The 26,246-nt window shown below is 33.7% G+C and overlaps 1 protein-coding gene across 1 annotated transcript; it reads right to left on the reverse strand.

Moving 5' to 3' along the window:
* Positions 1-3,642: 3,642 nt before the first annotated feature.
* On the reverse strand, positions 3,643-25,744 carry LOC106138457 (uncharacterized). Its single transcript, XM_013339611.2, has 12 exons — positions 25,578-25,744; positions 24,326-24,462; positions 21,703-21,846; positions 19,082-19,171; positions 16,686-16,791; positions 16,183-16,290; positions 15,432-15,611; positions 14,915-15,010; positions 13,741-13,857; positions 12,342-12,417; positions 11,252-11,433; positions 3,643-10,574 (listed from the first exon to the last, which is right to left on the reverse strand). The coding sequence occupies exons 1-12, from the start codon at positions 25,578-25,580 to the stop codon at positions 10,437-10,439; spliced, it is 1,377 nt and encodes a 458-aa protein (XP_013195065.2). The 5' UTR covers positions 25,581-25,744; the 3' UTR covers positions 3,643-10,436.
* Positions 25,745-26,246: the final 502 nt, after the last annotated feature.

Here is a 26,246-nt window from a genome sequence, read left to right on the forward strand (position 1 = left end):
GATTCTGTAGAGTTAAGAAAGGGTGCCCTGTTAGAGAGCAAACGCGAGAGCAGCGCGGCACTCCCATGATGGTGAATAAGATAGATAGATAGATAGACAGAAAAAACTCTATTGCAACATAAGAGTAAAACATACAAAACAGCACAAAACGGATAGAGATGGTACAAAGGCGGACTTATCGCTAATGCAATCTCTTCCAGTCAACATTTGGATGGAAGGAAACCATATGATAAGATGATGTCCTTAATCCATTTCCTGCGGCTGCGCTCATGGGTCTAATGTAAAACTAAATCGGAGGATTCATTATCAATCTAGCGGTCGACCATTCGACTCCTCCTTCCTCTTGGCATTAGTCCCGGTTACATCCTCACCTTTCTGGAGGGGAACCAATGGTGCGTCTTTTGACGGTGATCATGGATTAGGTAATCTTTGCAGGGAAAATCGACCCCTCGACCATTCGGCTATTTTACCATAAACTTATCAATACTGTGCCACTTTAAAACAGGTTAAATATAATATCTTAATCGCAGACTACTGTTTGCATTTTGTCGATTAATCGACTTGAACCAAACCAGTCGCCCAACCCAATCGTATTTAACTATTTGTTACTCAATGAGTAATGGACTAGACACATTTGACAATAACTTGATCTAACTAACGATTTCACCATTACTGCCTTTAAAAAAGAGTTGGGTTATTAATGAATGTTGACAAGACTTTATTCTTATTTTTTCTCTCTTTCTATATCTTCGGTTTTACTAGAATATAAATGTAGACATGATATGTATTTATTTACGAGAATAGCCCCGCTGCGGACTGAAACAATCGGGTAGGAAGCGATTTGAGAGAAGGAAGCAAATTATTTTGGGTTAATATGAAATGAGGTTTGTAAGCAGTAATCAGTGATTTGATCTTGACAAGACCATGGTCAAAGCCAGTACCAAATCGAAGATCCATACGAAATCAAATGTGGTGTGTTACAATAAAATAAAATACAAAACGAGAAACATACAAACTTTAACCTTTTTAAAATCGTTTTAAAACTGCATCCTTAAACAGTATAGGTAGTACTTGCATTATTGCGAAATGTTTCAGTACTCTTCTGCCTAAAGAAGTGACTCATTAGATTTCCCACGTTGGAACAATATGTGTTTCTTCTCTTTCTAACACTAAAATTTAGAAGAGACAAACAATGTAGGATTCAAGACAAAACGTCTGAACCTTGGAGCATCGAAGCAATGTTTTGAAGGAAAACTTGGAACTTCTATTGTTTAGGATACAAAAGAAGTGGACATCGGTTAAGTATTTGTCAAGAACGTTCCTAATTGAGAAAACTGTTCCCTGTTAAATGCGTAGATTACGTGGTAACCTTGTGGTTCAAGAAATAGTAGTCGTAGAGGGTTACCAGGTGGCAATAAGTACACAGACAACGTAAATAGTGTCTTAAGTCGTTAGTGTTTCTTTTTACTCCCGTCTGACTACCGATCTGAATTTTTTTTGCGTAATCTAATCCCTATCGGATCATAGTTGAACATCCAATTGCCTGAATGGGCAAATTTAATAACGAAGGTTTCCATTGCCGTCATTACTGTGAAAATTAAAATACTTAGTAACTTATTCCCCAAAAACTTGAAGGTCCGGAATTATCAAAAGATTTATCAAAAGATTGTAACTGCAGAAACCAACAGAATTCGACGCATTAATGCTTTCGGATAGTTATAGCTATCTGATATACCTATCTAAGAATAAATCTGTCTGTATGTACCTATTTACATTTAAAGACATTAGACACTTTCTAATAGCTCAATAATATTTATAACGACTGGGAAAGTGCCGTCTACAACTGCAGCCATTTATTGTACACGATATTAATGACATCATTTACAACCGCACACCATTCTTTACTGTAAGCTCTGATCCAGCTAAGAAAAATGACATGGCACAAAATGATACAGTGGCGTTCTAAACTTGGTTATGGTTATGTTAATAAGTAGACTCTACAACACAATAAAGTACAACATTTTGACTATAGTCCTAAAATACTTACAACAATTGAAATGACATTAATAAATTAATTAAAGATGAGACGACTATTTTTACTTTTGGTTAAATCTGCCTAAAAATAAGGGAACGTAACGACCTCTTCCCTCAGACGATTATAAACGAAGACTTGCCTGTCTTTAATAAAAGAATTATGATCATCTTAGAAAAAAAATACAATATAAAATTCCTATTTCCTCACTCAAACAAGTTACGAAATTTTTTAAATCATAGCAGCGTGTAAGCAGGTCAAGTTCCCGCACATCATTAAAATTATTTTGCCTTATTTAATAACCACCTACACCGAAATTTAAGTAATCGTTCCTAAATATACAAATAATAGAAAGCATAACCTTACCTGAGCGTGTAGGTAGATCCGGCCATAGCGTATAGCGTACAGAGGGGCTGCTCCAAGTAAGAAACACAGAAGGCGCCAAAGGTTAAGTAAATCAGATACTTCGCTTTTCAATATTTCTTGGAAACACATTAACACAGAAATATTTTGCTTGAGTGATGTCTCATACCAACTGTCTCCCAGCTAGCTGTACTGCTGTGCAAGCTGATAAATATAGTTGACGCTTTATGCAACGCTTATCTGTGCAATAAATATGACAGCTCACCAGAGAAGATTGTGTAAGAATAAACAATTATGCCGTTATTATTCACTTGTAGCGACATTTCTACGCCACAAGACATTATCCAAGTACAGCGAAGTATGCTACGCTATTAGCCAAAAGTTTCTTAATCGCGCTGGCAGCTTCTATTCTACAGATTGGAGCATAAATACAACCTGCGACTCTACATCGTCGGACACTTATAGATTGCTATGAAAAAAGGCGCATAGAAATCTTCATAAGATTTTTGGGTGAAGACCATAGTTCAATCTCGGTCTATCTCAAAACTTGGCTCGGGCCGTCACTCGTGTAGGAGCATACCTTCACGTTCAAGAAGCACCTGCGCCTGCGCCTGTAACTCCTACACGTAATGAGTCAAGTATTACGTGCGATATGAAACTTTGATTCTTGATACCCATACCTCTAAAGACAAAGGAACAAAATTAAAACTAATAAACCATAATTTACTTCTTCATTACCAATGTTTGCCACTTTATCTTGTTGCTGTTGGTCGGAAGAATTATTTTTCTTTTGAATACCGTAATGGCTAAACCAACAAACATAAACTTCCTGCATAATACAGCTCTCCGAAAACATAAATTGAAAAAAGACTGGCCAAGTTCATAGTCGTAATCAATTAATTTTGAAGCAGTGCGATACATTGTTATTTTTTATGCATAATATCTATGCAAAAATGTTTATCTAGCGGCGCGCCACGGGTTTGCCATTATACAAGCATTTAACACCCGCACATAATATACCTTTTCAATGATGAAAAAGAATTTATTACCGTTTTAGTACGAGTATTTCCGAAGATTACAATTTTTTTACAAACAAATTTATATATATAATTGTTGTATTTATTTAATGATGGAGGGACAACAATAATGATGTGGAATAAAACAAAATTATAAGTTACACATATGAATATATTTAATCGTGACATACAATGATATATTTCAAATAGTAACATTAAAAAGGGAATAATTTCGAAAAAAACGAATTGTCGGCCTAAATATTGATTAATTTAGAAAATCATATTTATTTGTATTATATTCAGATATCAATATTCTATTAATTTTTAAGGAAAATAGAATTCAAAGGAAATTTAATCGTGAATCAACACATCAATCAATATATATTTATAGTTAAACATTTATAAATCTCTAGTACAATATTTTATAATGAGAAACAATAAAGATAGTTGAGGGAAACAATATTTTAATAGCGAATTTCAAAATTTGAATATTTAAAAACACATGTATTTTTCACTAATACATTTAGAGTATCCAAGGCAAGAATATTGTACACAAAAATGATGACACTATAACGATTTTAAATGAATCTATAATGCAAAAGCTACATGCTATTACACTTCTGAGTGGACTGTCTGACAAACAACTACTAATATAAATATATATAGTTTAATAATGCTCTTTACACAAGAATATTATCATTGCCGCTAATAATAAGAAATGGGCACAACACTCAAACAAAAGTTTTATTTTTGATAACATTTAAAAAATAAAATTTATTCAGATCTTAAAACGCAAATAAACTCTCAAAAAGTTTCATAAATATTAAGGTCCACTTACACTAACCTTCATTCTATAAGTAGATTTTTTTACTTAAATGATAAATAATAAAAAGATTTTTAAGTGGACCATTACTCACACAGTTGTTCTAACTTATCACTCAAGAGAAGATTTTCTCTTTTTCCCATTCCCTTTATTTATCACTATTAAGATGGATAAGTACAACGATTTTGGTCTAATTCTAGGCAATTCGGTTCAACCAAGTACTAATTTATTCGTTCATAATTTCTTTTTTCTGAATAATAAAATTAAATTATGGACGAACAACATTCTTTCATCACAAGGACTAGTATTTAATAATATAAATTTAAATAGTTGTTTATTTTTGCAATTGTAGGAAGTATCGTCCTTTTATATGATATAAATTCGTTCGATTTTCTAACACAGATGATATCTTTGCCACAACAATAGCCAAACCGAATTCGAGTGGATTCACAGCCTTATTGAAGTCTTAGGTGGTAAAAACTGTTCTTCTTACTCTGTCCTAAAGAATATCACAAATACAGTTTATATATTGGAACAATTTCAGATATAGGAAATGGTAATAAATTAAAAAAAAAAAGAACATTTGTATTGAAAATGTGTTCTGCAGTTAAAAAGCAGTCGCTATTTTAATGAGAAGCAAGTTTAACCTGGTGAAATTTTAACCGAAAATGTAAGCATTTGTAATATTCATTAGGACAAAGTTAAACATAAAGAAAGCGATATTTAAGAGGCGGGAATGATGCCCAGTTTTAAGACTGGTTGTATTCGCTTTATCACAATATAAATTAAATACATTATTTTCATTAGTTTTGATTCAATATAGTTTTACCTCTTACGATTATTTTGTTATTTTAAGTTGTAATTTGATCTCTTAGCCTCTTCTATTCGTTTCTCAGTCTCAGGGAATGTTGTTGGTAAGTCTCTTCGTTGCCTTACATAATATGAGTTCACTCACGTCGAACTTCTTATAAATGTCATAAAAATATTTTAAGGAAATTATTTTTAAGATTCTTTTATAATATTATATATTTTTGTGAATAACAAGTTCTAATCTAAGGAGTTCTTACTACTAAGGGTTTGAAGCATCATATATTTTATATTAGCCCTTCTATTAGGGATTTTAATATCTAAAGTTGAAAATACTATGGATCTAGTTTGAATTAGCAACAATATTGATCAATTTGCTTAAAGGCATGTTTGAGTGTCTGCATCTTTACTCTTAAATTACAATGTTTGTGCGTGACTCTGTTTTGAGATTTCTGTTTTATTAACATTTAAATCTTAAGTAATATAGTATCTCAATTATTTGAAACGTCTTTTAAAAATAATTAAGTAAAATTAAATAAGTATGTTTTGACGTAAATAATAATACGGGATCCATTTTATAATTTATAAAACTGGTTATTACACTTTCAATATAGTGGTCATAGAACACAAATCCCGTGTTTTGATATGTATATTATATATTTTTTACTGGAATTGATGTCGATTAATCGAAAAGTAATCATACGTGAAATAGATCTTTTTTCATACAAATTAATATTTTAATTCAATAGCATTTTTTCCGTTACTTTTTTTCATATTAATCGGAATATAATGCGAAGTTATACAGACCTGAGAAATATTCGCTACCAACTATGTATATCAATTAATTACGATGTTTTAATTTGTGTTTACAAGTTATTCAAATTTTATAATCTTGTCAAGAATTTGCTTTGTCTAGTAACTTATAATAAACAGAATTCGTGCGAAATATCAACGTAAGATATATATATATTGTTTAATATAAATATATTTATGCGCTAAAAGTAACTAAGTAAGTCTAACGTCATGATAACCGGTGTTTTTTTTAAAAAGTGACATTTCGTATATTTCAGTTGATCTAGTTGCACTATAAAGGGTAAGCAATTTTCAGTCTGGTTCAAATGCAACAGTGCGTGGGGACGGAACATGTATCATACGGTTTAATTGAAAAATAATTTAACAGTATTCTAAGGGGCGAGTCTCATTAGAACAAGCCGTGCCCGGGGCGTCTGACGTGGCACGGACCGGGGCACAGGAAGTGAATTTATTTATGAAACAACTGATAACACAGTGTATAGATCCGTGTTTTGTTAGCTCTCACTCCATCGACACAAAGGTTATTGTTATTGTGCGCACGCGTTACCTGATTTTATAACACTTGGCGTTATAATACTCGTACATGCAGCACGGATGGAGCCGCTCTAATGAGACTCATCCCTAAATATAAGCTCAGTCAAACCACAAAGACTATCACGCTAGGACTATCCGATCTCTATTTGTTTTACCATGTTTTATGGCCTGTCAGCTAGAAAAGCGAATGTTTTTAAAGTTTCGTAAACACCAAACACGATTTCCGAAGGAATTACCAAAGGAATCTAAAACGATTAATGTAAGGCGTAAAGTCCGTTATTTTTGGCAATATTAGAATATGTAAAACTATGTAACTCGTATTAAAATTAAGGACAGAGCCGCGTTAAAACAGTATTGCGCCCCAAGTTGAAAACACAAATTTCATTTCAAATAGCAGCTCTTCAGTAAAGAAGTGTTTACATTTGTAATATTGAAAGAGTTACGATGAGGACTTTACAAAAAAAAAAAAAAAAAAATATGAATAAGCTGCTAAAGTTCTTCCTCGCGGAAAATGTTTTAAAACCGTGCCTTCTCCCTACGTGTTTGACTGGACTTTCAATATAAATATACAATTCTTTGTCAGTATTCATTGCAGAAAAGTACATTTTTTGTTTTCGTCACGCATTTTTTTCTAAATTTATGGTCTGTGTCGTTCGTTTCCAACTTGTAAAATGCTAAATATTAAAAATAAGTATTAACGCAATATAAAGTTTTTAAAAATTATAATAACAACCGAAATCTTACAGCAATTATATGTTCATATAATAAATATAATAAAATAAAGCGATACAATATTCTGACAGACAAATGCCTGTTAAGATTTTTAAAACTCTCCTTACTGCATCGTGTCGCCTAAATCTACTCGTTGGTATAAACGTTCTTATAATTTGCTAGCAGTGGCACTTGTTAACACTGTATTTGATACAGTATCGCGAGATTGTTCCCTTAAAGCTATAAAGTTGATATAAATTATGTATTTGTAATACTTTGTCAATTATTTTGTGCAATGTCCATTCGAAGACCGCGTCTTTTAGTTATTTACAAATTTCTCAGCGGCCCCTTGACTAGATGTTTAATTTGACATCGAACACTAAGATTTTGACTGGGGGATTTTTTTTAATTTCCCCGTGACTTGTCTCAATACACTTCCGTGTATTTTTTAATCGTAATTACAGTCCTGCCATCGAAAGACAATTTTGTTAAATTATGACAACAAATGTCATTATATTGTCTTTTGCAAACTAAAATATTCACAAGGTTTGTTTCCCCAAAATACATATGTTCAATAATCAAAATCACACTAATTATAAGCAAAAGTTTAAAATCAGTTATCAAAATTAAAATTTAGTTCAGTATGAAATAAAGTATTATTAGTTTATTTATTGTCGATGATGAAAGATCTGTAATTTTATCAAAATGTTATCATATAATAGTAAAGTGTCCGACGTCAGTCTTTCATTGATTTAGGTACAAAAGTAACATTGCATTTATTACAACTACATGATAAATTCGCGACTTGAGAAATGTTGCCAGTAAACATATTATTCGGCGTTTCTCTATGCTACGTCTTATTCCACCTGCGGATCAAGCGATGTTAGTTTTTGTAAGGTGGGCTACATAACACGTTATTATATTTTGGTGCGAGTTTTCTTTGTTTTGCTCTTTTTTTTTTAATTATATACATTTGTTTTATAGAGAAAACATTTTTAAGCTATTTACAAACGCGTGATAAAACATCTAGATGAAAATATTAGATTCAATATGTTATTTCGATATAAATATTTATGTATTTTTGAATTGTAAATAAACTTAATGTGTTTTGAAAACGCATGAGTCAGGAACTTTACCAATTGCTCAGATTCTTTTTAAAGGTTGTACAAATATTAAAACTTTAGGTCAAAATACAACGTTCAAATTGCAACAAATATAAAATAACTTTAGGCCATCGATTGCTGATTCCCACGCGTGATCAACTATATATAATTTTTAGCGAATTAAATTTAATCAGATTAATTTGAGAAATTTCATATTTATTTTTGATCACATTTAAATGGAATGAATAATATTTGTGTACTTTAATATTATTTAAGAATTACATATCTAGAACCCAATACCACTTAGATAATACGCATTATAATTTAACCATTTATGTCTCAATAAGAAATTAACAACTATAAAATAGGAGAATTATGTTGAATATATTCTTATTAAATCTAAATTATTGCGTATTAAAAGAAATCATTGCGCAAATGTAAATCTAAGATATTTACACAGGTTGCCTACCACTAACATTGGGCATTCGATTTTGTACAAATTTAAAATGTTCGGTGCTAAAGAAATCCTTGCAATGTTTTATTTTAATTTTACAACACTGTTATACTGTCCTGCAACCTGTGTAAATATTATGTAGATTTATGAACTACTTAAATATTCTATTTGCATCTGCTCAGCGCTATAGAATATATTCGAGTACTATAAATATTTCCCAATTGAAATATTTGATTCTCCTTATTAAGATTTGCGAAGATATAATATTTCACGAAGAATATTTGGAAATTTAATTTTATGTATATTTAATTTATCCCATTAAAAAAGAATTACTACAAAGAACAGATGCAAGTTTTTCATTTTCTCTAAATTTAGATGTAATTTAATATTTATAATAGTAGATTATTAATATCATCAATGATGTTATAAGCTTATAGTTTCAGAGTTTGATCAAAAAATTTTCTGAAACTGGCTTAAATTTTTTATAATATTTGCAATATGTTTCAACAATCGATGTAATTTTCTTATTGCTCATTCCGCAACAGTCACATTTTAGTGTGGTTATTGCAAATATTTTAAAATATTATTGCATACATTTATATCCGATTAAAGCATGTAATGCTTTATATGCGATGTCATATATTTCACTAGGCTGATAAAATGACAAAAATTGAATATAATCGTAAAAATACAGTCTTGGACAAACGTAAATAATGTTTAAAACATTAAAACCATAAATATCCAGAACTTGGCTGCCACCACTGCACTAAATGACTATCCTTACGATTATATTCATATATATAAGTACATATTCATATTTTATATAGCGTGATAATTTTGACACTATAATTTTATATAAAACGTCATCAAAGTCAATATAATACGGTTTCGTCGACGTTTTTGTCAAAATCGATTTTTGTGTCGACCTTCTTGAAGAAAGATCTTACAAATGATGGAAGAACAATTGTTGAATCTATAAGTACTTATATTTATACAAAAATATATGTTTTTTTTAATAACGCAATCTTCCTTTTAATTGGAAACATATAGTCTCTGCCTTACCCTCATGTTAATGCAAGCTATGTAGCAAAACACATTACTACATCTGTATTTTCACCGTAATAAATAATATTTCCTATGCTCAATTGATAATTCACCTTGTTGATTTTTCTTAGTTTTAAAATTCTAAGGTGACATAATTATAATATTTGGTGAAGTCATTCCTTTATCACAGTTTTGGCATGAAATTTCAATCATCAAGAAGACTATAGTATAATCAGCGGTCAACGCTAGAAGTCTATTTTGTGACTTTTACTTCAATATTTAAAAAAATACAAGTACTTAAATACTCAACTAATAATATGTTGTTGATATTTTGTCGGCTCGCTTTGTACTCTGGCGAATAAGATAATATGCTAGACAAAATTATAAACAAGAGAGAAGTTATAGTTAGACATACTGTTGAAATGTTTAAGATTTGTCCTAACCAGGGTATAAAATTATTGCAAATATTATCGTCCTCACATGTGTATTATTCGAATTCTTCCATACATCTACTTATCCACATCGACACACAATCAATGCGGAGTTTGAGAATTGCGGATTTAAATATCTCACCGTAAAAAATGTAACACAAATTTATCGAAACCTAGTTTTACCCTGGTTACGTATCTAAAGGAGAAAAATAAAAATGGGCAAGAGTACACCGCTCGCCGCTATCCCACCGCTGCCACCAATCCCCCTTCTGACCCCAATCCCCCGCGCGATACTCCCCCTCCACTTACGTGACGCCCGTCGAGGCCACTTCCTGCAGGATGTATTCGGTTCGCTTCCGGGCCGAGGCGCGGGCGCGGAGTCCCGCGGGAAGCGACGACCAGGATAGAGGCTGGTATTTGAAGTTCGCGTACTCGTTCACTTGCTGTTTAGTTATATTGCTTTAGTGTAGTTTCGAGCAAAATGAGATTTTTCTAAGAGTAACCTAATGTCACTTCTAATTGAATCATGTTTTAATAAAAACGCAGAAATCGAATGTTACAAAGGAATGAAACATTTCCAATCACAGGCATCAAAAAAATATTCTCAATAAAAATTCCAATGGAATAATATTTCTCATCTTAACCTGACTGGCAATCGAACCGTTGTGACTGATAGGTACAGTTAACGACAGAGAAACCTGACTTAATACAAACTAAAACCATAGGGAGATCAAGTTTATAAGATAAGATCTACCGACGACTATAAACTGGAAGCCATAAATAAAAATTTCCTTGAATGACCTTTTTTATCTCTTTAGCAAAAAGGGGTATTAACATATTTCAAAGACATTCATGGGCAAAAATTGCAAAATTTCATGCGACTAATTAATTGTATGTATACGAGAAACTTACATAGTAAAGGATAGTGGGCTTATTAACTTAGGATTCATTTAATCAATGGGCTAGCAACCTGTCACTATTTCAATCTCAATTCTATCATTAAGCGAAACAGCTGAATGTGGCCCATCAGTCTTTCCAAGACTCTCTCTAACCCGCTACCCCACAAAGGATATAGACTACATTATATGTATGCATGTATCTACACTATATTGAAACTTACATTGATATATTTCATATCGGGGTTGAGATGTAAATCCCCGACCAGCACCCGCAGAGCGGAAGTCCCGTACTGGCTGACGGAGAGCCGCTCGGGGCGGTCGTACACGGACGATATCTCCAGGATCCTGAGGGAACTGCACATTCGGACGAACCCCACGACGTCGTACTGCCAGAACCAGTAGCCTGAAATGGAAATTGTAGTCAAAATCATATGGTGGCAAAAGATACATACATACATACATAAAATCACGCCTCTTTCCCGGAGGGGTAGGCAGAGACTAACTATTTCCATATTCATAACTCTCTTCATGCAAGCTCGGCGGTTTCGGGTGCTCTTGACCTGACCCTTCACCAGGACGTCCTTAACTTGATAAAGTTCGTCTAGGTCTTCCCACTCCGACCTTTCCCTCCACACTCAAAAGGCAAAAGATAGGAGATATTTATTGCTAATGTCACTTTTATATGATGATACCTACCAATTAGCATTTTTTCAAAGCTGGACTAAATACGCAAGTGCCGCGTGGCTCCCCGCACTTTTAAACAACAGATTTTTTTTTTTTATACAATACACAGATTGAGTTAGCCTCGAAGTGAGAAACTTGTGTTACGGGATACTAACTCAACTATACTATATTTTATAATAAATACTTATATAGATAAACATCCAAGACCCAGTACATATTCCCAAAGGCGACTAAGGTATAGGCTTACAAACTTGGGATTCCTCTTCTAGGTGATGTGCTAGCAACCTGTTACTTTTTTCATTTTAATTCCATTCATGAAGCCCTACGGCTGAAAGTGGTATTTCAGTCTTTTCGAGACTGTTGGCTCTGTACCACGCAAAGGATCACCTCTATCCCTTAGTCGCCTTTTACTTCATCCATGAGAAAAAAAATACGGAACGAACCATCATCTTTTTTTAAGTTCCGGTAACCACATGGCAAAATTAATTATGGCACCATATCGTTTACAATGCAGAGATCGTGGCAAGTGGAAAGAGGTAGTCTCTGCCTACCCCTCCGGGAAAGAGGCGTGATTGTTATGTATGTATGTATGTATCGTTTACAATCGTGTCAAAACACACAACTCACCGTGCACGGCCAGCCTCCGGAGACTTGTGCATTGCCAGCACAACATTATGAACGGATTCACTTCACACGTCACATTCTGAAACGGGACGTACACATTAATATCCATGTTTACCTATCTATACCGTTAGTTCGTAACAATGCCGTGTGGTTCCCAACATTTAAGAATAGTATTTGAAAATTAAGTTCTTAACGTCCGACATAAAATAAAGTAATAACTTGCAGTGTTTATAAATAGTGTACTGCAACATAAAACAACTTTTGAAGGACTTATCTTATATATGTATATAAAGAAAAAGAAAATAGACACATATATATATATATATTAGAATAGATAGAAAATATAAATATATACAGATATAGAAGAAGAAGAAGATAGATCGTCGGTGATCGAATCGGTAAGGTTTAAAACGCGTGTTGAGCACAAAGGCACTGGTTCAAATCCCACACTGTGTACAATATGCGGCCATGTACCAATGACTATTCTCCAAGTTATGTACATTAGTTTGCGTACTAACCGATGCTCTTATCGTGAGGGAAAACATCGTGAAAAAACCTGCACATTCAGGCAAGTGGATGTGTAACCATAGATCCAATATGGGTCAGTTTTATCTGAAAAGGTTGGAGAGGTAAGATTGGCTTCGTGTAAAAATCTGACTCAGTCAATCTAGGATCCATGGTCAATGGCATACCCCGCGAACTCCTCTCCAGAGTGATGAGGATGCAACCGGGACCAAAGCCTGGAGGAAGAAAGAAGATAGACAAATAGATACATATAGCTATGGAAGAAAAAAATATATATACGGGACAGATAACACAGATTGAGTCAGTCTCGAAGTACCCAGACTTGTGTTAAGAGATACTAACTAACCGATACTATATTTTATAATAAAATCTTATATAGACAACTATCCAATACCGAAGACAACCAGATAAAGTTCTTTCTCATCATGCTCTAACTGGACTTCGAACCCGAGACCTCCGATGTTACAAATTCAAAATTTTATTGTAAAACATAGGTAAGTCGTACAGATCTGTTACATGTCTTTATAGTATCACTATGTTTTATCCTGGAGAGGATGTACAATAGTTGATTATCAGTCACAAAATATTGTTTACATTTATATTTGATCATTCATAAAAAAAAAACAAATAAAAAGGAAATTATAAATTGTCACATTAGGTATATCATAAATTGTCATTTATTATATAATAGCATTTTTCTAATAAAAATAGTTTTAGTGTTTTCTTAAAGTTTAAAAAATTTAGATCCTTAAATCTCTCTGGCAATTTATTATATATAACATACCAAATATACTTTTTCTTAACAACAGACACACACAGCATACTGCCTCTGCGCCACAGAGGCCGCACACAGACACACAGACAGACAGACACTCACATGCCACCCCTTGACGAAAGTCCTCTGCTCGGTGTTGGCGGGGCAGTCCGCCCACACCAGCTCCTGTAAGCATCCCCTGAACACCTGGACTAGGTGCTCCAACACAGGAACGCTTATCTGCAATTATGAAGAATTTATAAATGAATTTTACGGTGAATTTGTCAATTATCATCTTTAATTTATTATATATGTATTTATTTTACAGTTAAAAACAATGTGTATCTACATAAATTTTACTAAATCGGCACTGTTTGGTCTATAATACTGTATACTGTTCTATAAGATATTTTATTTTGTACTTATGACTGTTTGTGCCAAAATAAATGAAAAAAAAAAAAAAAAAAAAAAAAAAAAATAAATATATTTCATAAATACGAGTATATATAAATATGTTACGATCTTAATTATATCTTTAAGCCTAACAGCTGAACGTATAACCTATCTCTTTTTAATGGCTCTGTCTACCCCGCAAGGGATATTGATATGTATATGAATATGAATGAATGAATAAATATATAACGGTTTAGAAATAGTAACTGAACATGAATTGAAAAAACATGTCTGAATTTCAGCAACTTACTGAACCGATTTTATTGAAACTTCTTTTGTTGCATAGATTCACGCGTTATCTACTATACCAATCCTCTAAAAGTTTTACGAATATGTAAATTAAAATCTGGAAAAGGACCTAGTAATTTTCACACCGCTAAAAACTATAGTTCTCGTGGAATTTGCGAAAACATCGTTTTTTTTTTGTAGGTGGCGCTTTAATCGCTCGGGCGATTAGCTGCGGGTAAAAGTTAGTCGTCAAATATAAACCGACCTGTTGAAGAAGTTGTATAACAGGAGCCATAACAAGGCTGACTACTGAAAACCTTTTGGATTCTTAACTCTTATTGTTTTCTTGAGTTATTATTTTAAGTAACTTTTGAATTTGGAATATAGCAAGTTATGGTTTCATTTACAGCAAATAAAATAACTACCTAATCACAATACAGTTGTATAACAAGACTGACTACTGAAAACCTTTTGGGTTATACTATTTTCGTTTTCTTGAGTTATTATTTAAAACTTTTTAATTTCCGATGTAGCCAGGTATGGTATCAATTACAGCAAATGAAATCACTTCCTGATCACTATACCTACAAATAATTCTAAATCTGTGCACACTCACCATTTTACAATATAAAACCTTCAGCGAAACTAAAGGTAATCCTTCGACTAGAACATTTTCTATCACGTCTTTAAACTTTTTTGATGGCAAGGATATCTGAAACAAATATATTATTACTAAATAATACCAATCTTCTCTCTTTTCAGTCCCGGTTACATCCTCACCTCCCTGCAGAGGAGCCCGGGGTGCGCGTTTTGAGAATGATCCTGGATAGAGTAGATATGGTGTTTCCTATCTTTTGTAAGTACTCCGCAACTTTTGTAGAGAAACCTAACCGATAGTGGATCATTTCCAGTGACCTAAATGTGCAGGTTTCCTCATGAAAACAGCTATAACATATTCTTTAATTTCGTAATGTAGGTATTATCATTATCATTTATTAGCAATTAAGACGTATGCCTGTTTCCGTCTACAAAAATTTTTTTTTTTACTAAAACTAAAAAAGAAGAACTTTAAAGAAACTTTTCTTAATTCCAAATAATTTAAATTATCTTTTTACAACAAAATATAAACTCACAATATTAACGGCGACGTTCAACCGACCACCAAAGACCTCTCTGATCCTATGCCAGCGTATCGGCCGCAGGGTCAAGTTACGTTCGCCAATTAAGTTGAGCGATAAGTTGCGCAACGAGTTGAGTCGCGCGAGAGACTCGATCGCCTCTGTTGTCACTTGGTCATACTCCACGATTATGTGCTGAAAAATGTAAATTAATTTATATTAATTATGTTATGTATTAAGACAGGAGATATTGTGAAATTCATACATAAAATCACGCCTCTCTCCCGAAGGGGTTGGTAGAGAAACTGTATCTTTCCACTCGCCGCGATTGCTGCATACTTTTTTCGCCTCACCCACAATCATTACTTTTTTACACATTTGGTACACATTTATGATTATGGTGGTACACATTTATGGTACATTTGTTTTGACTTGACCTGACCTAACGCCATTCCTTATCGATATCTATCCTTGTAAGATATTACCCAAATATCGATAAAGGATAATCTCTCTATATGACCAACAGAAGGCAAAAATATGATTTTTAGAAATTCTGCTAGTCTGTATATTTATAACTCTGATTTGATTTCGGTTTTCTCAGATTTATTTGACTTGGTCTAACTTTCAAACTTGTATAAACTTCTCCCCCCACCTCTCCTAGGGAGGAAAACTTGGCTACAGCTTCTTAAATTGAAATTATCAGTAAACTATTCATTTTACAACGGAATAATTCGCGGGCAACCCCTAGTGAAAGATATATCCTTACTTGTAATGAGGAAAACAACATGGCGTCCACATTGCTCCTGGCCAAAATGGCGTCTGCCGGAGAACTGCTGAACAACAATGGTCGAGAGTAATGTTCGACGTGTCTGTGCTGGAAGAGAAGAATTTTCATGTATTCATAACATACTATATTCTACTCACAGCTTCGCTCGCGTTAATTTAGCGCCACCTACAAAAGGCGACGAATTTAACGCCACCCTACAAATGAATACAGATTTTTTTTGGCATTTCCCAGGGGAACTATAGTTTTTACCGGGATTAAAGGTACCCTTTGTCCTTCTCTAGACTCTCAGAAATATCTCGAATTATATATATGATCGAGATATTTCAAATAGAATTATTCAGTAGATAACCCGTGAAAAGGTAAATACAAACAAATAAACTTACTTTCGCATTTATAATATTAGTTAGGATACAAATCTCGTTCGGTTTGATATGAGAGCGAGTGAATTTAAAACTAAAATCTAAGGAAATAAGAACACTTACTGTATATCTTTCGCTTTCGTCCGTCACTGCGGCCACATTGCAGCCAATAAATGCCAGTTTCTTCAGGCTGTGTATGTGTTTGAAGACTAGACTTTCCGTTATTATTCTGTAAAAAAGCAAATAAATATGAATATAATAAATATACGGGACAGATTACACAGATTGAGTCAGCCTCGAAGTAAGTTCGAGACTTGTGTTACGACATACTAACTTAACGATACTATATTTTATAGTAAATACTTATATAGATAAACATCCAAGACCCAGGCCAATCTGAGAGAGTTCTCATCATGCCCCGGCCGGGATTCGAACCCGGGACCGACGGTGCCACAGACAAGCGCACTACCGCTGCGCCACAGAGGCCGTCAATACAGCAATAGAAATACATTTATTTATATAATAGGATACAAGGTATCGCTTATTGCCATCAACATAAGTACAAGGTGTCTCAAAAGAAAGTTCACATTTAAATCTTTTTTTAAAAGAAAAGTCTTAGCTTTATTGAAATTTTTTTTATTTTATATTGAAGTACACTGTTTGGGAATTTATTTTTTAAAAATAACATCGTCCAAATGTAAACCGTTGCGCTCTCGGCATTCATTTAGTCGGGCACTAAAATTCCCTATGACAGCTCGGCAGGTAGTCTCCGTGATGGCTGCCATTTCATGACGGATATTTTCTTTTAATTGTGCCAGGGAAGTCGGTTTATTAGCGTAAACTCTTGATTTGACATATCCCCACAGGGAAAAATCCATAGGCGTTAAATCGGGACTCCGTGGAGGCCAATTTATGTTACCTCGCCTGGAGATTAATTTGTTCGGAAAAATTTCTCGAACTCGAGGCAGAGATCTGTTGGACGTGTGTGAAGTGGCTCCATCCTGCTGGAACCATGTTCTTTGGTTGTAACCAGAAAAGTTTTGCAGTTGGGGTACGAAAAACTCGTCTAACATCTCCACATAACGCTCTGAATTCACTGTAAGTGTGCGTCCCCTTCCATCTTCAAAAAAGTAAGGGCCGATAGTTCCTCGCGCCGACATCGCTGCCCATACGGTGACTTTGGGTGAATGTAGCGGTTTCTGATGTTTTTGTTTTGGGTTGGTTGCACTCCAGTAACGACAATTTTGCTTGTTTACATGCCCATTCAGGTGAAAATGGGCTTCATCGGAAAACAAGATGTTGGTGAACGTTGGAAAGCGCTCAATCATCTGATTTACAAAGGCAAGCCTCTACCAGCATCTTGAGGCTTCAGTTCTTGCACTAACTGAACTTTGTACGGGTGCAGCTTTAAATCTTTGTGTAAAATGCGGCATAATGAAGATCTGTGCACATTTAAAGCAACAGCACGCTTCCGAATCGAGAGGTTTGGATCATCTTGAATAGACTGAGTAACACTATCCACGTTTTCGGCTGTTCTTGATGTTCTTGGCCGCCCAGATTTTGGTTTCTCCAGAGTTGACCCAGTCTCTTCAAACTTCTTAACCCATTTTGCAATGAGTCGAGTGCTAGGCGCATCATTTAAGTGACGAATATGTCGAATACTGCAGAATTTTCTACGCGCTACAGTTGCCGAATTACCGTTTTTGTAAAACTCACGTACGCACAACGCACGGTCCGCACCAGAGAAACGCTCCATAGCGGTTAAATTCCCAAGAGCCAGACTACCGACTGACATACCCCCCGCGCCCCTCAGAATAGTTGCTTTCGCGTAATAAAATAAGCAAATGTGAACTTACTTTTGAGACACCTTGTACTACCGCTTCTAAAGCGCATTTGTAGAAGAAGCGGCGGAACAAACTACACTGCAGCATTTTCAACGGACGTCATTTTAGACATATACTCGTAGATCTTAAATCCAAAGCGTGGACGAATGCACATTGTCATTAAAAAATATCCATACGCATATTATAGCTCGATCAGAAATATACCATACCTCGCCATGAATAAGTATAAAGCAAAGTCGCTTCCCGCGTCTGTCTCTAAGAATGAATGTATACTTAGATCTTTAAAGCTATAACGGATTTTGGTACAGATTTTTGTTAAAGAATGATTCAAAAAAGAGTGTTTAATTTTTTATTGGCATAACCTACTAAAAAAATAACCTTATTTTTACTTAAGGCTTTTATTACTATACATCTTCCAAAACTTGATGGTTTATTATCAAATCAATATCAACTTACTACGAGTATCACTCTCTATGACAACTATTTGGTGTTCTACATAAAAAGCAGCACAAATAATGCCCTCATTAAAAGTTCTGCCATATTTCTGGTCAAGCTTACAAATTGAAAAGGTTGGCATTTTGATTGTAACAAATGCGTAACTCAAAAATTACGGAAATTTATTACCAAAATAAAACTATAATAAATAAATACTTTAAATAAATATTTTGAACTCACCGTTTTAACTTAAAGGGTACATATTGACTTAGCCGCATATAACTTGGCCCTATGAATATTATTTCTTGGAGCTTCACTGCATCAAAAAACCTGAAACAAATATATATAAAATATAAAAACAATATTAAACGTTCACAATTAAAATATCTGCACATCCAGTATGATGAGAGAGTAAGTGAAAGTTAGTATATACGAAATAAAAAATTCAAAGAAAGTTACATAGTAGACATATCCTTTACGTGATTCGCTTACGTTAAAACAAGGGACATTCATTAAAATTCAGATAACATAATGTCAATGATATATCATTACGTATATGACGAATGAAGTATATGAAGTTGCTGGCCTGCAAATGTGTGGATCAATACATATCTAATCTTCACTATTTCTTAAAAATGTAACAAGTCTTTGGTCTTACACACAGTTGAGGAAAATTAAGTTCCTAATTATACTTTATGATAACTACATACAAACAATCACGTATATATCCCTTGTGGGGTAAACAGAGCCGAAAGTCTTGAAAAGACTGATAAGCCACGTTCAGCTCTTTGGTCTAATGATAGAATTGAGATTCAAATGATGACAGGTTGCTAGCCTATCGCCTAAAAGAAGAATCCCCAAGTTTATTAGCCACACGACACAAACACAGACACTTTCTGATTAGTACCTAAATCTACAACACAATAGTATGTACGTCGATGATATATTTATGCACATATTGATCATTCATAATATATTATAAATGTATGAATAAAGAAGGGCGCTTCTCTTAAAAATATGTGTGATCATTTAATAACACTTTTTTGTCATAAAACAAACTTTACAAACCGATAAATAAAATGTTCAGTATCTAGTTTTCGAAACTTGAGATCGGTCCCTCAAACATGTAGTATAGTTTTATAACAGTCGATTGTTTGGTGCCGATGACAGACAAAAATAGACTGCCTTGGACCTCCCCCTAACTAGGTCTCAGCTTTACGTAGAGAAAGACGCGAACTTGGCTATGTTTCATTAACTAGACGATTGGGATAGAATAGTTGTTTGACGCAAACTTAGATCTCACAAACGACTAAACCGATTATGTTGGCCCACAAAAAAAGTATAAAGGATCTGCCTTGATGCTTTCGAAAGTTGTCGCGGTAGAAACATAAATATGACTTAGACAACTAGTAAAAGGCTTATTAGAGTTTCGCAGCCGAATAGCGAAAAACGGGACCCTTAGACCATAGACATTAAATTCGTCACTATGTCTATCTGTCCGCCCGTATGTCTCAGCCACTTTATTCCGTGACTATTAGGACTACACAACTGAAACTTTATAGAATTATTTTGTTAACCGCTTATGATTTAAATACGAATTACTAACCTTTACCCAAGGCTCAGGTAACTTAAAAAGTCATTCCCTGTAGTCCACGCTATATGTATATAATGGAGATCTGTTCAATGGTTTTAATGATTTTAATTTAATGAGAAAGACGCAAACAAACACCCTTTCACATTTATAATACTTATTAGTACGAGTATGGATTACAATAGAAGCTTCCCCTAGCTTGCTACAAGGGTAGTTTCGTACTATCAAGGGCGCGTTCACGTCAATTTTATAACTATTTATAGCAACAATCGCGAAGGCGAAGGAAATAAGCTAGTGGCCTTAAATAAGCAATTTACGACATGGCAATTTCGCAGTTTCTTTTGTCCTCTACGTGGCAATAACATTCTAGTGAAGGTGAAAGGTCGGGTCAAATTAACCTTGCATGACAAGATATTGCAGCAAAAAAAGTAAGCGAGAATCGCGACGAGTAGGAAAATGTAGTCTCTGCCTACCCCTCCGTAACGTACCTACCTGTGTAAGTCAAAAGCATGCTGGTTTTGACGTTGAAGTAATTTTACACCTAAACGTATAATTTAAAAAGTAAGAAATAATAAAAGAAACACAATCTTAATTATCCCAACACGACATACTAGTATTTCTTATAAAAATATTACTCAATACAATATATTAAGTTACCTTAATTAAGATTGAGTTTTTATATAATAAATATTTTATATAAGATTGAGTTTTCATATAATTATATAAAAACTCAATTAAGGTAACTTAATATATTATATTGAGTAATATTTTTATAAGAAATACTAGTATGTCGTGTTGGGATAAATAAGATTGTGTTTCTTTTATTATTTCTTACTTTTTATAAAGTAACTTAATTGTGTGTCATGATTTTTTTAATTATAATAACTTTTTATTTAATACTTTTTATAGGTACGTACATACATATTCTGAATATTGCTGTCGAAATTTTTTTTTTGTATAGCTATTAAGCCTGGGCAACATATAGCGAATCAATGGTTTTGAACTCGAACACTAGATGGTTGGAACCATAATGGTCCGGCTAAATTATAATGAAAGGTGCTGTATATAGTTAAAGGTGAATAAGAGAAAGACTAATAAAGTTGAGATTTTTTTTGTAGGTGATGGGCTAGCAACCTGTCACTATTTAAATTTAATTCAATCTTAAGCCAAGCAGATGAACATGGCCTTTCGGTCTTTCCAAGACTGTTGGTTCTGTTTACCTCGCAAGGGATATGGACGTGATTATATATATGTATGTAAACAAACTTACTGTGGCAGCACGTAATCTTGGAATTTCTCCAATTGTCCCTCGGTGCACTCCAGATAGATATGAAGCTGTTCAATGTTTTTTCTAAACAGTCTCGCGAGGAACATATTCCTTTCTAGGTAATTCACTTTCAACTTCAAAGTTTTCCTGAAACAAAAACCATGCTGTGAATTTTTGAGGAAGCGTGTCACTAATGAATTTTTCTTATATATAACTAGCTGACCCGCGCAACTTCGTTTGCGTGTATCCCGCTACTTCGACAAATACAGTCAACGCACCAACACATATTGGATACTAATTTTCAATTCACAATAACTTCTCTTTCCCTTAACCGCGTTTAAAATATTAAAATGTTTTTTGGTTTCTGTGACCCTTCTTTGATCGCCCCCCCTATCAGTTTTTGGAAAAAATATTTAAGTAATGTACAGATTTTTTTTTGTCTTATATGTATAGATCAAAGTCGTAGTACCTACTTTTTAATATTATTTATTTTTTATGTACCGTTTTTATAGGGACGCTGCCCCCGCCGCCGCGGCCGGCCCGTACCGTGCCGCAATAGGCTATTTGACTGTATTAAAAATATACATTTCTTTTATGTCATCAGTCTTAATATTATTTTTTGGAGCGATTTGTAATAACGCGAGATAAAAATATTGCATTATTTAAACAAAATCCGTCTCAGAAAATTAGGTTTTTATATGCAGCTGTCACGTGACTAAAAACGAACGTGATTGGCTATTTCTATTATGACGTCAATTATCCATAAACAGACTGTGGATCGTACCGTTCCTTAGTGTTCGCTATTATTTTTCAAGATTTTATAAGTGTTTGATCGCTCAGGATTACTCAGATAACATAAGTATTTAATAATGGAAACCAATACCGCGAAAGCTGACAGTCGAAACCTACAAAAAGTGGACGCAATACTTAATGGTTGGAAGAAGAAATCTGGATTGTCTTTGAAGAAGACAATCCAGATTTCTATGCTGCCGAACTGAGGAATGTGAAAACATCAATGTAAGTATATCTTGGTAACCACTGATCTTAGATCATGATCTGAAACCACTTCTTGCGAATATTCAAATCCATCGGCATAGAAAAAAACAGTTTCGTAGGAGATTTTATTGTTGTATTAGTGCATTGAGGCACTGCACAACATTTATAGGAACTCATTTTAATAATTTTCACACATATGACGTGGCACAAGTTAAATAAAACAAGAGACAATCAAAACTTTTCGAAACACCAACAAGCTTTGTATGATATTTACACGAAATTTACGTCACTGCATGCCATGGCCGCCATATTGCTAAAAGACGCGTTTTGGCGGCATATTTGAATATTTCATTTTCTTTTTCGATTTTTTAATAAAATAGCTGTAATAAAGGCAGAAAAGTATTTTTGTAGGGCTCCTTATAAACAAATAAATACCCTAAGATAGTTTTTAGAACTTTGTCAAATAGCCTATACTAATATCGTGATATCTCCTAAACTATATGTCTAAATAACACACTGTAAACTGCAAAAATAATCTAAATTAAATGCTCGTGATGATGAACTTACTTATTTTGATAAGGATATATGTATTATTGGTTATATCACCAGTTAAACATCACCCAACGAATTAAATGTTTTTTTAATACAGAAAAGTAGTTTTTGTGACTTAAATAAAAAAGCTGGATATATGTCATCGCGGACTTTTTTGTAGAACTAATAAAGACCAATGTTTTTGCTATACATTGTTCTTACTTGTATCCAACGGTATAAGCGGCGCACGCACAAATGCAATCTTCAATTAGATTTTTTTTCTGACTTCTTGGACATAAATCGCTATAACTCAGCTAATATAGTTTCAATGTATTTCAATTATATATAAAAACCTGTCGGAGAAAATACTCTTTCTATTAGTGAAAACCGCATCAAAATCCGTTGCGTAGTTTTAAAGTTTTATGCATACGAAGGGACTACAGACAAAATGGGCGACTTTGTTTTATACTATGTAGTGATTTTCTGATAAATTACTCATAAATAATGGAGAACACACTTAAAACAAAAGCCATCCAGCTTATTTGCCTTAGTCAGGTTATAAAAATTTTAATGGTCAAATACAATTATACTGACACCAAATCCTTAAATAATGTAGATAATTTACTTTAGTCAAAAGCCAGAGAAAACTACCTAGTTGTTTTAGTGTCTATTTAATTTTTACTTTTCAAAGGTATCCGCGGAATACCAGCGTCGCCTCTTACACTGTGACATTTGCTGAGCGGAGACCGGATTTGGTACATTTGTACAAATATAAATTGTCATATCTTTTATGTGTTCTTTGTATTTTGTACCAAATAAACAAATTTTCTTTCTTTCTTACTTCAAAAAAAAATAGGACCACTCCATCCTGTCCCATGGATGTCGTAAAAGGCGACTAAGGGATAGGCTTATATCCCTTATTTTTTGGGATTCTTCTTTTAGACCATAGGCTAGCAATCTGTCACTATTTTAATCACAATTCTATCATTAAACCAAACAGCTTAACATGGCCTATTAGAATTCTCAAGACTGTTGGCTCTGTCTACTCCACAAGGGATTTACACGTGATCATATGTATGTATGTACCAAAAAAACTTACTTATGTCCCTCATACAGCAAAAGGGCATTGCGCCAGTGCCGGCAAGTCGACATGGCCGCCAGAGCATCCTCCGTGCTAAGATGCTGGAGTATGCACCTAAGTGGAAGAAGTGGCAGGCTGTCCCACCCAAGTGACATCTGGCAATAAATAAGCAAATAAGTATACATACACATGTGACGCCTATCCCTAAGGGGTAAGGAAATAAAGAAAAAAAACTTATTGCTGCGATTGAAAGATTGTGAGACACTGATGTCTGAACTAAACTTATATCTCAGTACACCTGCTTCCCGTGTGGTTCCCGGCATTATAGAGCAGGACCACTCAATTTCTTTCCCAGGTGTTATAAAAACCGACTATATGAATAGGAACATTTTTATCTAGTGCATGCTTCCATGCTGGTTTAATAGAGAATGTACTTACCAGCTGCATTTCTTCTACTGCAAGGTACTTTTACCTTGAATTGAATTACAGGAAAGGGTAATCTTAGGTTTCTTGTTTTAGCTTGCTATTCTTGGGCTAGCAACCTTTCACTATTTAAATCTCAATTCCTTTGTTAAGCCATACAGCTGAACATGGACTGTAAGTCTTAATAAGACTTTTGGCTCTGAATTTCCCATAAGGGATAAAGACATATTTACAATACAATATTAGGATATAAGTATGTAAAAATTTTAAAATGCATAGACCCATAGGATTTACAACTCAAAAATAAATCAAAGTATGAATGGTAGGGTATACCTGAGTAATTTAAGTAAAATAAATGTTCAATTTAAACACATAATAATGAAATTCAGTTCAATATTAAACATTTAGATATAATGATAATTACAAACTAAACAAGTCAAATATGCTACATCATCAAATCAATATTCTTGTTGAAAAATATGTATGTGGCTATGAAAAATAATCAACTACCTTCCTTGAGCAATTAAACATTAAAAAACGATGAACACAACACAAACGCAGAAATCAATTTCATATTATCAATTATTTTTTGAAATTTATAACAAATTGAATCATGAAAACAGCTGTTCGATAAAACAGCTGTTTATTGTTTTTTGAGAAAGTGGGTTACGGAGATTATTTCAAACTGCGCAAAACAATTTTAAAGCGAGATAATTTTGTACAAATAGTATAAATAGTAAGGAGCTTTGTAATAATTTGGTCAAGAAAAAATATCTCAAAATCAAATCATCGATAGGAATTAATATGAAATAAGTACAAAGAAAGGTCAAAATATTATTTTACATACCATGGACTGTATAGGTCCGTTCTTTCGCAAAAGTGTCAGTATTCAATTTGGTTGTTATAAACATCGATAATTAACTAAATTAACAAAGAGAAAGTCTTAGTTCGTAATATAATCGTCCATTGTCACTCGAAAAATATAATCGCGCAAAATATTGAAACTGGATGATTGAAGTGATTAGTGTTCGGATAAGTTCTGTGGAAAATGCAAAAGACCTTGTGTTTTACTTTTAGTGAAATTCTCTGTGGCCCTTTTTGTACTTAAAAGTAGCTTCAAAAATTTGAATATAAGTCACAGAGTTAAAAATATGAAGAAAGATAAAAACTTAAAATAGGTACCTATGTAATGTTCATTATATTATATCAAACTAAAATCTCTAATTTCTAAAGCAGTGAATCCGAATGCAAAGAAATCTTGCCATTGTAATTAAATCACATGACAGATGACATGAGAATATAAAATCCGTCTCACATCAAGCTGAGATTTATATTAAACATACCGTGTAGGTTTCTCAGTAAGTGAATTGTTAATTCTTTATGAGGAAATAAAGTTCTTTAAACTAAACTACCTACCACAAACTGAAATGTAGGTAATAATATTTTAAGTGTGAGCATAAAATATCTAAAATCGCTTTCACAACGTTGCATCCGAACGACGATGCAAGTGTAGCGG

This window comes from Amyelois transitella, chromosome 26 (assembly GCF_032362555.1).
Source record: "Amyelois transitella isolate CPQ chromosome 26, ilAmyTran1.1, whole genome shotgun sequence".
Classification (NCBI taxonomy): domain Eukaryota; kingdom Metazoa; phylum Arthropoda; class Insecta; order Lepidoptera; family Pyralidae; genus Amyelois; species Amyelois transitella.

Excerpts from the sequence above, each read along its gene's own strand:
- LOC106138457 (XM_013339611.2), bottom strand. Across the intron at positions 16,291-16,685 it reads ACGAAAGCGAAAGATATACA|CACAGACACGTCGAACATTA; the intron begins GTAAGTGTTCTT and ends CTTCTCTTCCAG. Across the intron at positions 15,011-15,431 it reads TGAACGTCGCCGTTAATATT|ATATCCTTGCCATCAAAAAA; the intron begins GTGAGTTTATAT and ends TATTTGTTTCAG.